Source organism: Mus pahari, chromosome 21, assembly GCF_900095145.1.
Source record: "Mus pahari chromosome 21, PAHARI_EIJ_v1.1, whole genome shotgun sequence".
In the NCBI taxonomy this organism is placed as follows: Eukaryota; Metazoa; Chordata; class Mammalia; order Rodentia; family Muridae; genus Mus; species Mus pahari.
Window position 1 is genome coordinate 25,863,269 of NC_034610.1, and position 12,778 is coordinate 25,876,046.

A 12,778-nucleotide genomic window follows, 5' to 3' on the forward strand; every position below is an offset into this window, starting at 1 on the left:
GAGAGAGAGAGAGAGAGAGAGAGAGAGAGAGAGAGAGAGATTGAGAGAGATTGAGAGAGAGTGTGTGTGTGTGTTTTGGCAAGTGCCTGTGTACCTGGCTGTTTGTGTGTGTTGATGTGGGGTCAGGAGACCCCATGTCAGGGTCTCAGTGCTAGGAACGTCCCTGAGGGGATGAGGGGTACAGCCTGTGACAGTGTGTCTGTGAGAGGTTTCCTGAGTCTGACAAAGTTGCCTGTACCTTGCCTAGCCCTGTCTGTCCGTCTGGGTCAGCTATCTTAGGAATGACCTTAAGAAAACAAAAACGTGGACACAAAAATTTAGGGCTGAGCAATGGGAAGCATGACCCAGGCTCTGAGAGGGGACCAGGAGAAAAAGTCTGGTGTCCTGGGAGGAAAGAGAATCTGCAGGGCTGTGCCTAGCAGGGAGGTTCTAGAAATTCTGTCTGCTCCTGCCGAGGGTCCCGCCTCCCTCCTTCCTCCTTCCTCCTCCCGTAGTCAGGTGGGACTGACCTCTCTTTTCTCCTACCCCTCAACCCAATCCAACCCAACAGATGTGCTCAGGCTGAGCCAGCAGAGGATGCCCTGCGCCACGATGCAGGTTGTAGACAGAGCTGACAGGGCGCATCGTCCCTGGCGGTGAACTCCTTGATCTTGTTCTCTTAGGGATGTCTCCTTACTGTCCCCTCCACCTGGGCATCATCCTCACTTGACTTGATCCTCCTTTTTCTTTTTCAAGCACTCTGGAGTCTCGGGGGTCCTCCTGTCCCCTCACCTTCCTAGCACAGGGGTAGCATGTGCCACCATGCCCAGCTTTTTAGCCTTCAAGGGTTTGCAGGGCCCACTTTCTGGACTGAGCCACCTCCCCAGCCTGCTCACCGCAACACCATTGTCTTTACTGTGCCTTCCTGTTGAAAGGACCACCTTCCTTGCTAGGCCAGCCTCCATTTTCCCTTCCCATACCTCCCTTCCCCCTCAGTCCCGAGATGACCCCTCAGGTCAACACTGAGACCTGGCCCGACCACTCCCTGAGCTCATACACCCACTGTCTTCTTATGACATCTGTCCTACAATGCTCTCGGCCCCACCTCCATCCAGCCTGAAGACTCAGCATAGCCCCTACCCATCTCTGGATTTCTCTCGTCTCCTCCACTCACCGCCTCGGAAGCTTGGCAAGCTGTGGCTTTAGGGGGAGACAAGGTCTTGTCCTAACAGAGCCTCAGGCTGCAGTTAAGTTTCCTGTTCACTCTGCTCTTAGAGTCAAGCATCTGGCCAGCAAGGTCCTGTCTCCAGCCCCGTCCCCTCTTCTCCATTGGGTTCTTGGCCTCTTCCTCACTCCCTGGCTAGACACCTGCTGCTCCAGTTCCCAGCAGTGACCCTGCTTTCTGCCGTTTGTCCTATGAAGAACAGACATGGTGGGGGTTCCTCCCTCCATCCCTGCCTGCCTTCACCTGCGCCACTGCCTTCAGGGCACTGAGAAGAAAGGAGGAATATAGCAGAAGGAAGTGAGGGGCGTGGCACCGGTCCACCTTGGCTCAGCTCAGTCCAATGAGTGCGCCACCTCACAGCAGTGGCTCCAGGAACAATCCCCCTTTGCTGTGCTGCCACATCTGGGTTCCCTTTCTTTATTCTCCGAGCAAATACTGCTGACCTTTGCTCTCAGAAGAACACTCATCCCCAGAGATGTTGGTGGCATTCAGAGCAAGCTTGACCCACCTTCCCCACCCCAACCCCCACTTCTGGAACTTTCCATGTCACCAGGAACAAGCACATGTCACTGTGTGTCGTTCTCTGGTGATGTCATATGACATCTCAAACCAGGGCAGGCTCACCCAGAAATCAGATTTGCTGTTTGTAAGTGGGGAGGGGAGGGAGGGGCGGGGTGGGGATAGGACGATAGGACTAAGACTCCTGGGCCCTGGCATCTGAAAATCAGCCGTTGGATTTCAGCACCTGTGTGTAACTTGTGGCTTCAAAGGATGAACGTCTAGGCTGACGTGATGACCCATAGGGTACTCGCTGCCAAGTCTGAGAATATGAGTTCCATCTCCAGGACCCCACATGGTTGGAAGGAAAGAACCAACTCCCACAAGCTGCCCTCTGACTTCCATGTACACGCTGCACACTGCGGCAACACGTGCTCTCTCTTGTGTGCACACATGCACATACATGCATCGAATGTGTGTTTAATTCTGCATAAGTCCCAACTTTGATACAGGAGGCTCTCTGATCATTTGGACAGCTATCACTCCTAAACGGGTCATATTTATAATCTTGAAGGATGTTTTTGAAGCACCACAGCTCAAGGCTAGCTAAAGGGAGCACTCAGAAATAAGCGGGGGTGGGGTGGGGGTGGGTGCTGTGCTCAGTGGAGTGCATCTGTTATGGCCACATACTCCAAAGCCAGTACTGTTAAATTTCGGTTGGCTCCCATTCCTCCATCACGGGCAGGCACAAACAACTTCAGAGTTCTGGAACTTTTCCATCTTCACCCTGTCCTTACTATTCTGTATCCTCCTGGGACGCAGAAGCCAGGCTGCATCTTAGATCTGTGTTGTGTCAGAAGAGACACTGTGGGGTGGGACGGTCGGTGGCCTTCTGAGGGCATCGATCGATCGAGTCTAGCAGGAGAGTGGGTGATAATTCTGGCTCTTTCTATGGGCCCTCTGTGAGTCCACATCCTGCATCCTCTGATGCTGCAGGTTAGCCACTGAGCTAGGCGACTGTGTGCTGGCCTTAGCTCTGCTGCCTGAGATGCCATGTGCCTTTGATGGAGTCTTCTCTTGACTCTCCTAGAATGGTTGGAAGCAAGACATCTCCTGGCTGGCTGTGGGGCCAGACATCCAGAGGGGAGGAGTCCCAGGCTGTGATGCAGCTGTCCCTCAGGAAGTCTCTCCTTGTTGAGGGTAGATGAAGAGCAGCTGGGACCGTGAATGAGTCACACACTCTCCCTCTCTGCTCTCCTTCACCCCACCTCCTTAAGCCTTAATCTGTTAGACACTCTCTGGGTACTTACTACATGGCAGCCTTGTGCATGATAAACACCCCAGAAGACCGGGATCCCCAAAGTGGCCGTCACCGGCTCTCTCTCCTTTCAGAGGTTCCTGGTGGGCTTTGGTCCACTAGAGGTTAAGAAACCAAGAGGGTGGGAGTCAAGTGGGACAGGAAGGGGCTTCTGGAGCCACAGAGCCACAGGACTTCTGCATCTATTTCTGCTTTCCCTTGTAGGGTACCACAGTGTCCCTCTCAGAGACGGTGCAGAAATGGAGAGAATACCGGCGCCAGTGCCAGCGTTTCCTCACGGAAGCGCCACTCCTGGCCACAGGTGAGTCCAGAAGAGGCCTCACGTCTGTACTCCCGAACACCTCCAAAGAGGCTTTGAAGATCCCCAGTCCATAGCTGGTGTCCTTCGTCTCTCTGGAACGACATCTGCCTGGACCTCTATCCCGGTGACTACACTGCATCTTTGCTGAAGTCCTTCCTGCCCCCTTCCCATCTTTTTTCTCTCAGGCAGCTTCGTGGGTACTGTCTCATTGCTGTCTTTACCTCCAGAGCAGCCCCTCTCCCACTTTCCGTTCTGTGTTTTCCCCAGCCCCTCCTTAGCTGTGTATAGACTGACACATTTATAATCAAGCTTTATTTTTTTTTATTTTGAGACATGATCTCATGTAGCCCAGGCTAGTTCCCAACTCACTATGTAGCCATGAATGATTCTGAACTTCCCATCCCCTTACTGCTACCTCCCAAAAGTTGGTATTCAGTAACTATGTATCACCACGCCTGGCTGGTGCAGTGCTGAAGGCTGAACCCAGGGCCTTATGCACGTGAGACAGGCATCCTATCAACCAAGCCAACAGGAGTGTATCTTGGGGGTAGTATATAAGGTGGTTTAAAGAACACAGCATTGGAACCGGTTGGGCTTGGGTTCAGATCCTGTCTCCGATCATAACGGAAACCTGGGGGAAGGTCTCCTCAGCCTTTCAAGTCACCATTTCCCTCCCGTCTGTGAAGAACAGTTAAAAAAATGTCTTTTAGGAGCCATCTGTTGAGCCCTGGCTATATACCTTCTTCTATGTAACATCTGTTATAACAAAGTTCCGTGGACCAGGGGATGCCTCCATTCCACAGAAGACAGAGTTGTTAAGGGAATCGCTTAAGGTCCCCCGTAATGGGATCCTTCCTCCGTCCCTGCCCTGTGGGGAGAGTGCTTAGCGTCCAGAGAGCACTTAGCAGGGTTGGAGGGGGAGTACAGCTTCCTGTGGTCCAAGAGGTTGGGAAGGATGGATGACAGCAGCCTGGGACTCAGAGGTGGCTCTACTGTTTCCACAGGCCTCTTCTGCAACCGGACCTTTGATGACTATGCCTGCTGGCCCGATGGGCCCCCAGGTTCCTTCGTGAATGTCAGCTGCCCCTGGTACCTGCCCTGGGCCAGCAGTGGTGAGTGGTCCCCTGCCTGATCCCAGGATGCTGGGGCAGGATGGGACGTGGCCTCCCTTCCTTTGGGACCCAGTTCCCAAAAATGTCCTCAGGCCTCCTGGAGGGTGGAGCACCTGCTTTGGGTGGTGGTTGGAAAGTCAACAATGACAGGGACCAGAACTGCCTGAGGTGTCCTGAGTCTGGTGTTTGTGCAGGCAGGGGTGGATGTGACTTAAGACAGCAAAGGAACCAGGAGGGAGGAACCGATCACGGGGGAGGGGGGCAGGAAGGTACCTAAGGGGTGTTATTTTCTGGCCCATGTGCATTCCTGGTGTGTGTGTGTGTGTGTGTGTGTGTGTGTGTATGTGTGTGTGCGTGTGTGGTATATGTACATATATGTGTGTGTGTGTGATGGTGGTGGTGGTGGTGTGTGTGTGTATGTGTGTGTTTGTGGTATATGTGTATGTGTGTGCATGGTGTGTATCTGGTGTATGTGCAATGTGTGTGTGTGTGTGTGTCTGGGTGTGTGTGGTGTGTATGTGGGATGTATGTGTGTGTGTCTGGTATATATGCATGTGTATGTGTGTGCGGTATATGTGTGGGATGTATGTGTATGCCTCTGTATGTGTCTGATATATGTGCATGTGTATGTGGGGGGGGGATGTATGTATGTGTCTGGTACATGTGCATGTGTATGCATGTGGTGTGTGTGTGTGTGTGTGTGTGTGTGTGTGTGTGTGTATGTCTGGTATATGTGCCTGTGTATGCGTGTGGGGGTGTGTGTGCACACGTGCATGTGTGCGTTACCAAGAGGTGCTGCCTTGGCACTTCCTGGCACTTTTAAAAGTTTACAGGGAGCAGTGCTCAAGGGAATGGTGGGCTGGCCCCTCTACTTTGTCTAGTTACTTCTGCCTGAGGGGAGACTCTACACAGGGAAAGCTATGACTGGATGGGTGGGAGAGTCCCGCCCTCCAGAGCCCTCCAGAGGGCCAGGATGCCCATGAATGCAGTGGGAACTTCCATGTCTATAGCTCCATTCCAATCACATGCTGAGGCTCCATGGGGACAGCTGGGTCAAGCATTCTTGCTGGAAGGAGTCCCAGTGTCCCTGAGGGGAGAAAAGACACTGTGTGTGTGTGTGTGTGTGAGTCTTTGTAGGTGTACACATGTGCGCATGTGTGTTCATATGTGTGCAGTACATGTTTATTACAAGTGTGGGGTCCACTATGTAGAGACCATAGGGACAATTTTGGGCTGTCCTCACAGACTGTTCACCCTTGACGAGGCTGCCTTTTTAGTGAACCCCTGGGATCCACTAGTCTCAGTGTCCCCAGCACTGAGATTGTAGGTACATGCTGTCGACCCTTCATGGATGCTGAGGAGCTAAACCAAGATCCTCAAGCTTCCATGGCAAGCACTTTGCAGACCCGGCCATCTGCCCAGCCGAGAGAAGATACTTGATAAGGTAATGATGGCTAGTACTTACCCAATATCTGTGTCCAGTCCTGTCCAGACAGCTGCCTTGGGCACGGGCTTGTCTGTGTGAGGAAACCGGAACCCCAAGAGATTTAAGTCTCTTGTTCCAAATAAGCTGGAGCCTGGTGGAACCCTGGGCACCTTGCTTAGCCACGATCCTCAACAGAAACCAGCCTGTGAGCAAGCACATCAGGAGGACATCAGGCTTGGGAAAAGCCAGGGGTCTTCTTGGAGGAGGTGGCCTGGTGGGCCAGATATGAACTTCAGCATGAAACCCAGGCGGGTCTTCTAGTGAGGCTCCTCCCATCTCTCTTGTGCTCCTCAGGACAAACCAGAGTGTAAAAGAGGCAGGCTCCCAGTGGCTCAGTGGCTCAGTGGCCCTTCACTCAGAATTCCTTAGTGCCTTTTGCCTGTGGACAGGCGAGACACTCATTGGATCCTGCCCACAGCTCTCTGAGACGATTCCTCCCACTTTCCCTCTCGGTGAGGAAGCTAAAGGACAGAGATACACCGTGGCTTTTCCCAGACACACAGCTAGCTTGGTTTGGCAGACCTGGGCATCAGTCCAGGAGATTGGGCGAGGATCCGCATCTTGAATCTTGTTGTTTAACTGCTGAGCCAGGCTTCCTGGGGAGCGCCTGCACGTTTGGTTGGCATTGGGTCTGGAGACAGGTGAGTGGTCTGCATGACCTCTATTGTCTGGGCACGTTAGTGAAGGCAATGGAATCCTGTCCGTTCCCTCTGAGACATACTAACCTGTGCCTCTGCTTGGTGATGATGCAAGAGGCTGTGTGGTCTGGAGCGGTTCCTAGAGGGCTCTGTGCTTTGGTTTGTAGGCTCACTCGGGAGCTGGAGCGGACCAAGCGATGTGGATGGGAGAGGATTAGAGGTCCTGGGGGGGGGGCAAGCCTCCATTCACTTTTTTCCCCACTTTCCCTACATGCTTGGCACCTTCCTACATGGCATACATGGTCCCTGCCTCCAAGATTTGGGACCTCTGCTTGGGTATCCCGGCTGAGCCTCTAGACCCCCGGGAGCCAGGCGCGGGACAGAGCCTATCACTCAGCGCTAAGCGCCCCCAGCTCTGCCTGCGCTTGCGACTCCATCCATCACCTTTAATTTTATTTGAGCAGGAAATAGGTCCTGGTGGTGCCCGTTTATGAGCGAACACGGTTTTATTGCTTTCTCCATGAAGATAACAGCCTCCGCGCAGGCCCCCTGCCAGCCACCCTCCCTCCCGTCTCACCAGGCTAATTTACTCCTTCCCACCCATTTTTCGACACCCAGATCACCAGCTCTGCCTCCTCTCTTGAGTTGGAGACCCCCAGAGAGACGCCCACTGGATTCACACAGCGCTATCTGTCACCGTACCAGAGGGGCTTCCTGGTCCCGCCCAGGGCTGTGGGGAAGGAGCAAGGGGGGCTTCTCTGGAGCATTCTTAGCCTGCCTCAGGGAGCAGCTAGTGGAGATGCCTCACAGCAGGAGCTGGGGGCAGGGAGGCCGCCTTGTCTCTGGCGGGTTCTCTAGGAAACATGCCCAGTAAGGAATAGGAGGGGAGTTTAGTGGAGCTCAGCACCTCCAAAGGCCTGAGGAGAAAGGAGTAGGCTAGGGGCCAGAGGTCCTCAAGTTAGCTGGAGTTACCATCAGTGTGCCCACAGAGGGGCAAAGCCATGGCCCGAGTCCCAGACTCCAGCAGGCAGGGGTGAGAGAGCAGTGGGCAGGTTCTTTCTGCACCATCCTAGGGTCTTCTGCTGGTGTCACCTGTTGACCAAACCTGGTAATGACAAGCTAGAACTGTGTGATGCAGGTCTAAAGGAGTCAGCAGCCTTCTGGGGGTGGCGAGCAAAGCGGCCTCAGAAAGAACTACGTTCAAACTAACGACCATAGTCCAGCTAAGTCCATCTTTTTTTTTCCTGGGGTGTGCCATCAGGGCAGGTGGCATTGGGGCCAGGCAGGGAGGACAGTCATAGGCAGAGGGAGGAGGAGGGAGAATGCTCAGGGAGCACTTTGAACATGCGGTCAAGACCTCAGGCCTCACAGGTGCTTGCACAGGGTTCCAAGAAAACCATCCCAGGCCTTGCGGTCCGGAATGTCATTGTGGACTTGGGACCCCAGGAGGTGTAGAAATAGCAGAAGTGGTGAATGGGAAGAGGACGATGTTGGGAGGAAACGTCTGGTCCACAGGAGACAGGAAGATAAGGTCTCTGTGGCCTGCTAGCCTGTTGACAGCTCCATTTACCCTCCCACAGGGACCCACTCCTTCCACGCCAGCCCAGCCTCGTTAGTGGCCCTCTCCAGGTTCCTACCTGTTTGTTAGCTTAACTCTAATTATATGAGGGTCATAAAATGCTAAGTGGCCTATCACTCACTGGAGCCTGGGAGATTTTAAAGCAGGCCAGGGTTACCAAGGGGAGACTGAGGACCAGAGGTAGCAAGGCCGCTGTGTGACTGCACACCAGGCAGTCCTGCCCATTCTTCTGGGAATCGTTCCCATTTTATAGACGAGGAAAGCTGAGAAGCAGAGAGGCGGCAGAACACCCTCAAAGCGCGACAGCTGATTAAGGCAGAACCAAGATTTGCACTGAGTCTGTACTTCAGAACCTGCTCTTTTCCTAAGTCTTCATGCTCCAGGCCTCTCTGTTCCTCAACCCAGAGCTGGTCCCTTCATTGCTACCCCTGCCCCATCCTGTCACATATAGGAGAGGTGCCAGCCTGACTGAGCCTCAGCATCTCCATCTGTGAAATGGGTCCCCCTTCCACACCCCAATGGCCCTCGCTGGGCACCTCTGTTGCCAGGGTGCAGGAGCTAATAGATTCATGAGCAGCTCTCCATGGCGTTGAGTGCCCTCCATCCACGTGGAAGGGCGGCTGTTAGCTTGATTACAGACGCCGTGGCAGCTTCCGGGAGGTGAAGTGTTTAATTGGGGGTTTTATTTCCAGCACCAGGGTCTGACTTAATGAAATACCACTGGGCCTCCTGGCATGCGGCCGCCTGGTTGTCTCCATGTATTGACCAGACCAAGCCAAACCCTTGGCTATGATTGGCCAACTCCTCATAGGCCAGATAAAGCTGTGCTGATAAGCAGGGCTTTGCCCAGACCACCTACCTCCAGCCAAGAAGGGCATTTGGGGACCATGGGCTCAGCCAGTTATCCAGCTGTGGCTTTTAATATTTGATGTTAGTGAGGGCTGACAGATGAACTTGCAGTCTGGGCTTCTCTGGGACACAGTGATCTCCTTAAGCCAGAGCACGCCCCCTCCCCACACCCAAGCTGGCCCTCAGCAGAGATCCCAGAGTTATGCAGGCTGTCTGGGGGTCACAATGGCATGTGTGGAAATCCAAACCCAGGTACCTAGCCACGACTGACTCTTGGGTACAAGCCCAGTTGCTAAATTTTGACTTTTGGAGGCAGAGAGCTGGGAGTTAGAGTCCTGCCTGTGTGTCTTCCTATCTCCACGATCCTGAACAGACCTCTTGGTGTCTCAGAGGCTCAGTGTTTTCATCTGTAAAATGGGGTTAACCATGGCTCCCTGGTGAGGTGGCTATGATATTTTAAGGTGCCAGCATGCAGTAGGTTTTCAAAACTTGATTCTGTGAGTAAATAGCCTTCAGCAAGCACAATACATGTGGAGAGGAAGCCTACAACTGTTCAGTGCCTCCTGTGTGCACAGTGCACGGAGGGCATCGTGCCTACTGTGTGCATGGTACATGGAGGGTACGGTTAATACTGTGTGCACAGTGCATGGAGGGGTCAGTGCCTACTGTGTGCATGGTACATATAGGGTACAGTGCCCACTGTGTGCACCACATATGTAAGGTACAGTGCCTACTGTGTGCATGGTGCTCTGGGAAGAGTCTACTGCTGTGTTTTCTTCATTCTCCTTTCTCCCAAGCTTCCCTCTCCCTACCCTACTCCCTACACACTTCCATACAGACAGGTTGCAGAGCAGGCCCTGAGACTTGTTCATTTCCACAAAATTGGCTCAGGTCCCCATTACCATCGGGGTATATCTATAGCCAAAGACAGGTTTCTTATCTACCAGAAGACTGAACTCCCAGAAAGAATTTTAAGTATCCAAGCACCAGAAGCATTTGGGGACCTGAGGGTGGCCCTCTGAGACACTAAAATGAGAGCATGCGCCTGCCTTCCCCAGCCATTTGAAAGCTCCTTAGAGATGTCCCCAGCTCTCACGTCATGACTTACTGCTGGACAAGGTGCCATCAGATCCTCAGGGGTTTGTCAGAGTCTGAAAACGTAGGTTCCAGGCCGAGGAGACGGCTTAGTTGATAAAGTGCTTGCTTTAAAGATCAAGAGGATCTGAGTTTGGATTCCCGGAACGTAAAAGGCTGGGTGTAGTAGGGTGTGCCTGCACAGGGGAGGGGCTGGCTGGTCAGCAAGGCTAGCCCAAGGGAGCTCCAGCTTCAGTGAAAGATCCTGACCCAAAAGTCAGGTGGCTGTGGGAGAGACACCTGGCATCCACCATCAACTCTGGCCTCCGTGCACATATGCACATATGTACACACGTATGTGTCCCTGAACACACATGCATGTGCACAATACACACAGAGACACACACAGAGACAGACAGATACACAAATACACAGACACACATACAAACACACAGGTACACACAACACATGCATATACACACACAGATACACACACAGACACACATATACACACACACAGACATACACACACACACACACACACACACGAGGTTCTTCTAACACTGGTTATACTACAAAGCTGATTTATTCTGATAAATTCCTCCTCCTCAAGGGGGACCCCTGCTTCAGGGAGTATTCATGAAGGGAAGAGAGAAAAAAGAAGAGAGGTGTGAAGACAATGGGTGCTGGGTGACAAGGTTGGTGTTAGAATAAGGCCTGATTGACAGGCAAATGATTGCACTGGAAGAGGGTTGTTACGGGACCCACAGGAAGTCTCCCTGGCATATAACAATGGTCTCAGAAGCTGGGAAATTGGGTTTCTTCACTGAAAGTCTACCCCTGGAGGCAGGGGCAGCTGCTACTCTGCCATAAGTACATATGTGTATATGCATATGTATATGTACATATGCATATAGGTATATGGGTATACATGTATATATAATGTATATATGACATATATCTATATATGATGTATATAATATATATTATATGATGCATATATGTATATGCACATGTGTATATGTATATGTGTTTGTTTATGTGTATATATGTGTATATATGCATGTGTGTATGTGTGTATGTGTGTATATATGTATGTGTGTATATATGTATATGTGAATTAATCAGCCTTTTTTTACTGACAATATCTCTCTCCATCTTAACACTCATCAGTCATGGCCACCAAGGGCTCTGAGTGACTTCTGTATTCATTCTCCCCATTCCTTTCCACAGTACCTGCCACACACAGCCCACAGCTGGTCCTTCGAGTCTTCTGCCCTTTAAAGTATTTGTATTACAGTTATTTGCTCATTTAGGGGAGGCATCCATGCGGAGGTCAGAAGACAGTTCGTGGGAGTTGGTTCCTTCCTCCTCTCATGTGAGTCCCAGAGATGGAGCTTGGGGCAGCAGGCTTGGTGGCAGGCATCTCTACCTGCTGACCCATCTTGCCAATTCAAGTTGTTTAGTCTTACAGAATTCAGAGCTTCTAAAGTCAGCCCTTGACTCTGGCAGTCCTCCTCTCTCCTGTGCTAGTCCCCCTCCTTCAACTGCTTGGTTGCTGACCTCCACCCCTGTTCCTTGGCTTTGGTGAAAGATTTACGTTCTCCTGTAGGGAGGCAATGGTTGAGGCCTTTCCTAGGCACAGTGAGCACTCTGGGGCAAAAAATCGCTCCTCTCCATCATCTCCCTAGAAAGGTCCTCAGTAGGACGCAGTGGGTTGGCCTAATGTCATTTGTATTCTAATGTTAATTTGGGTCCCCCAAAACTGTTTGCCCCAAAGACTAGAGAGTCTGTACATAAGACATTGAGGGACAGTGCCCCCAGTTAATTCTGATTGGTAAATAATGACGTCAGCGGCTAATCGCTGGGGAGAAGAGACAAAGGTCGGGGTTAGGATTCCCAGGTTTGAGGCCACCATGAGAAGGGGAGAGGAAAAGCCACCATGAGATAGAGAGAATGTGCAGGGGAGGAAGAAGGAGAGACAGCATGAGCTAGGGGCTCAGAGGGCTGCCTGACTGGAGCTAAGAGCGGCCCAGATGAAACAGTGAGTAATAACCTGGGTTATGGATAAGAGGTGGATTCTAACAGCATGGAGGCGAGGCAGCCGCCCAGCTATTGTGCTGATTAAGGCGTACTACAATATAAAGGCTGTGTGCATGTCTATCATCTGGGTATATAAACCATTAAGGAGGGAAGGAACCCCATGCTGGGATTTTTAAAATACTTTTTACCACAGTCGGGCATGATGGGGACTCCTCAGAACCCAAGTGAGTGTGAAGACCATGGGTGAAGGGAGAGCTAGCCCACCCCCAGCTCTGTGGAAAGGGTGTCAGGTCCCTGTGGGTTTCCCCTTCAAGCTGCTCTTCTCTGAGAGCTGATGGAAGGTGTTGCCTTCTTTTAGAGAAGCAGGTCTTGAAGAGCTGTGTCCTTCTTGAATATAGAACCTGGGGTTACTTGAAGGAGCAAGCTTTGTTTCCCCATCTGAAGGGAAAGTTTCCAAGAATGATAGCTATAACAGCACCATGAGACTTTGTGTTCCTTTTAGAGGTCCTCAGACTGGGGCTCCCTGGACAGGCCATGTCTCCTCAGACTGGGGCTCCCTGGGCAGGCCATGTCTCCTCAGACTGGGGCTCCCTGGGCAGGCCATGTCTCCTCAGGCTGGGGCTCCCTGGGCAGGCCATGTCTCCTCAGGCTGGGGCTCCCTGGGCAGGCCATGTCT

General features: G+C 52.2%; 1 protein-coding gene across 1 annotated transcript in view; it reads left to right on the forward strand.

Annotated features, from left to right (window-relative positions):
- Positions 1–12,778, forward strand: part of Glp1r (glucagon like peptide 1 receptor) — a 36,495-nt gene that overhangs the window by 2,632 nt on the left and 21,085 nt on the right. The window contains exons 2-3 of the mRNA XM_021221489.2: positions 3,225–3,321; positions 4,326–4,433. Of these exons, the coding sequence (XP_021077148.1) occupies positions 3,225–3,321; positions 4,326–4,433 (205 nt within the window). The remainder of the gene's footprint in view (positions 1–3,224; positions 3,322–4,325; positions 4,434–12,778) is intronic.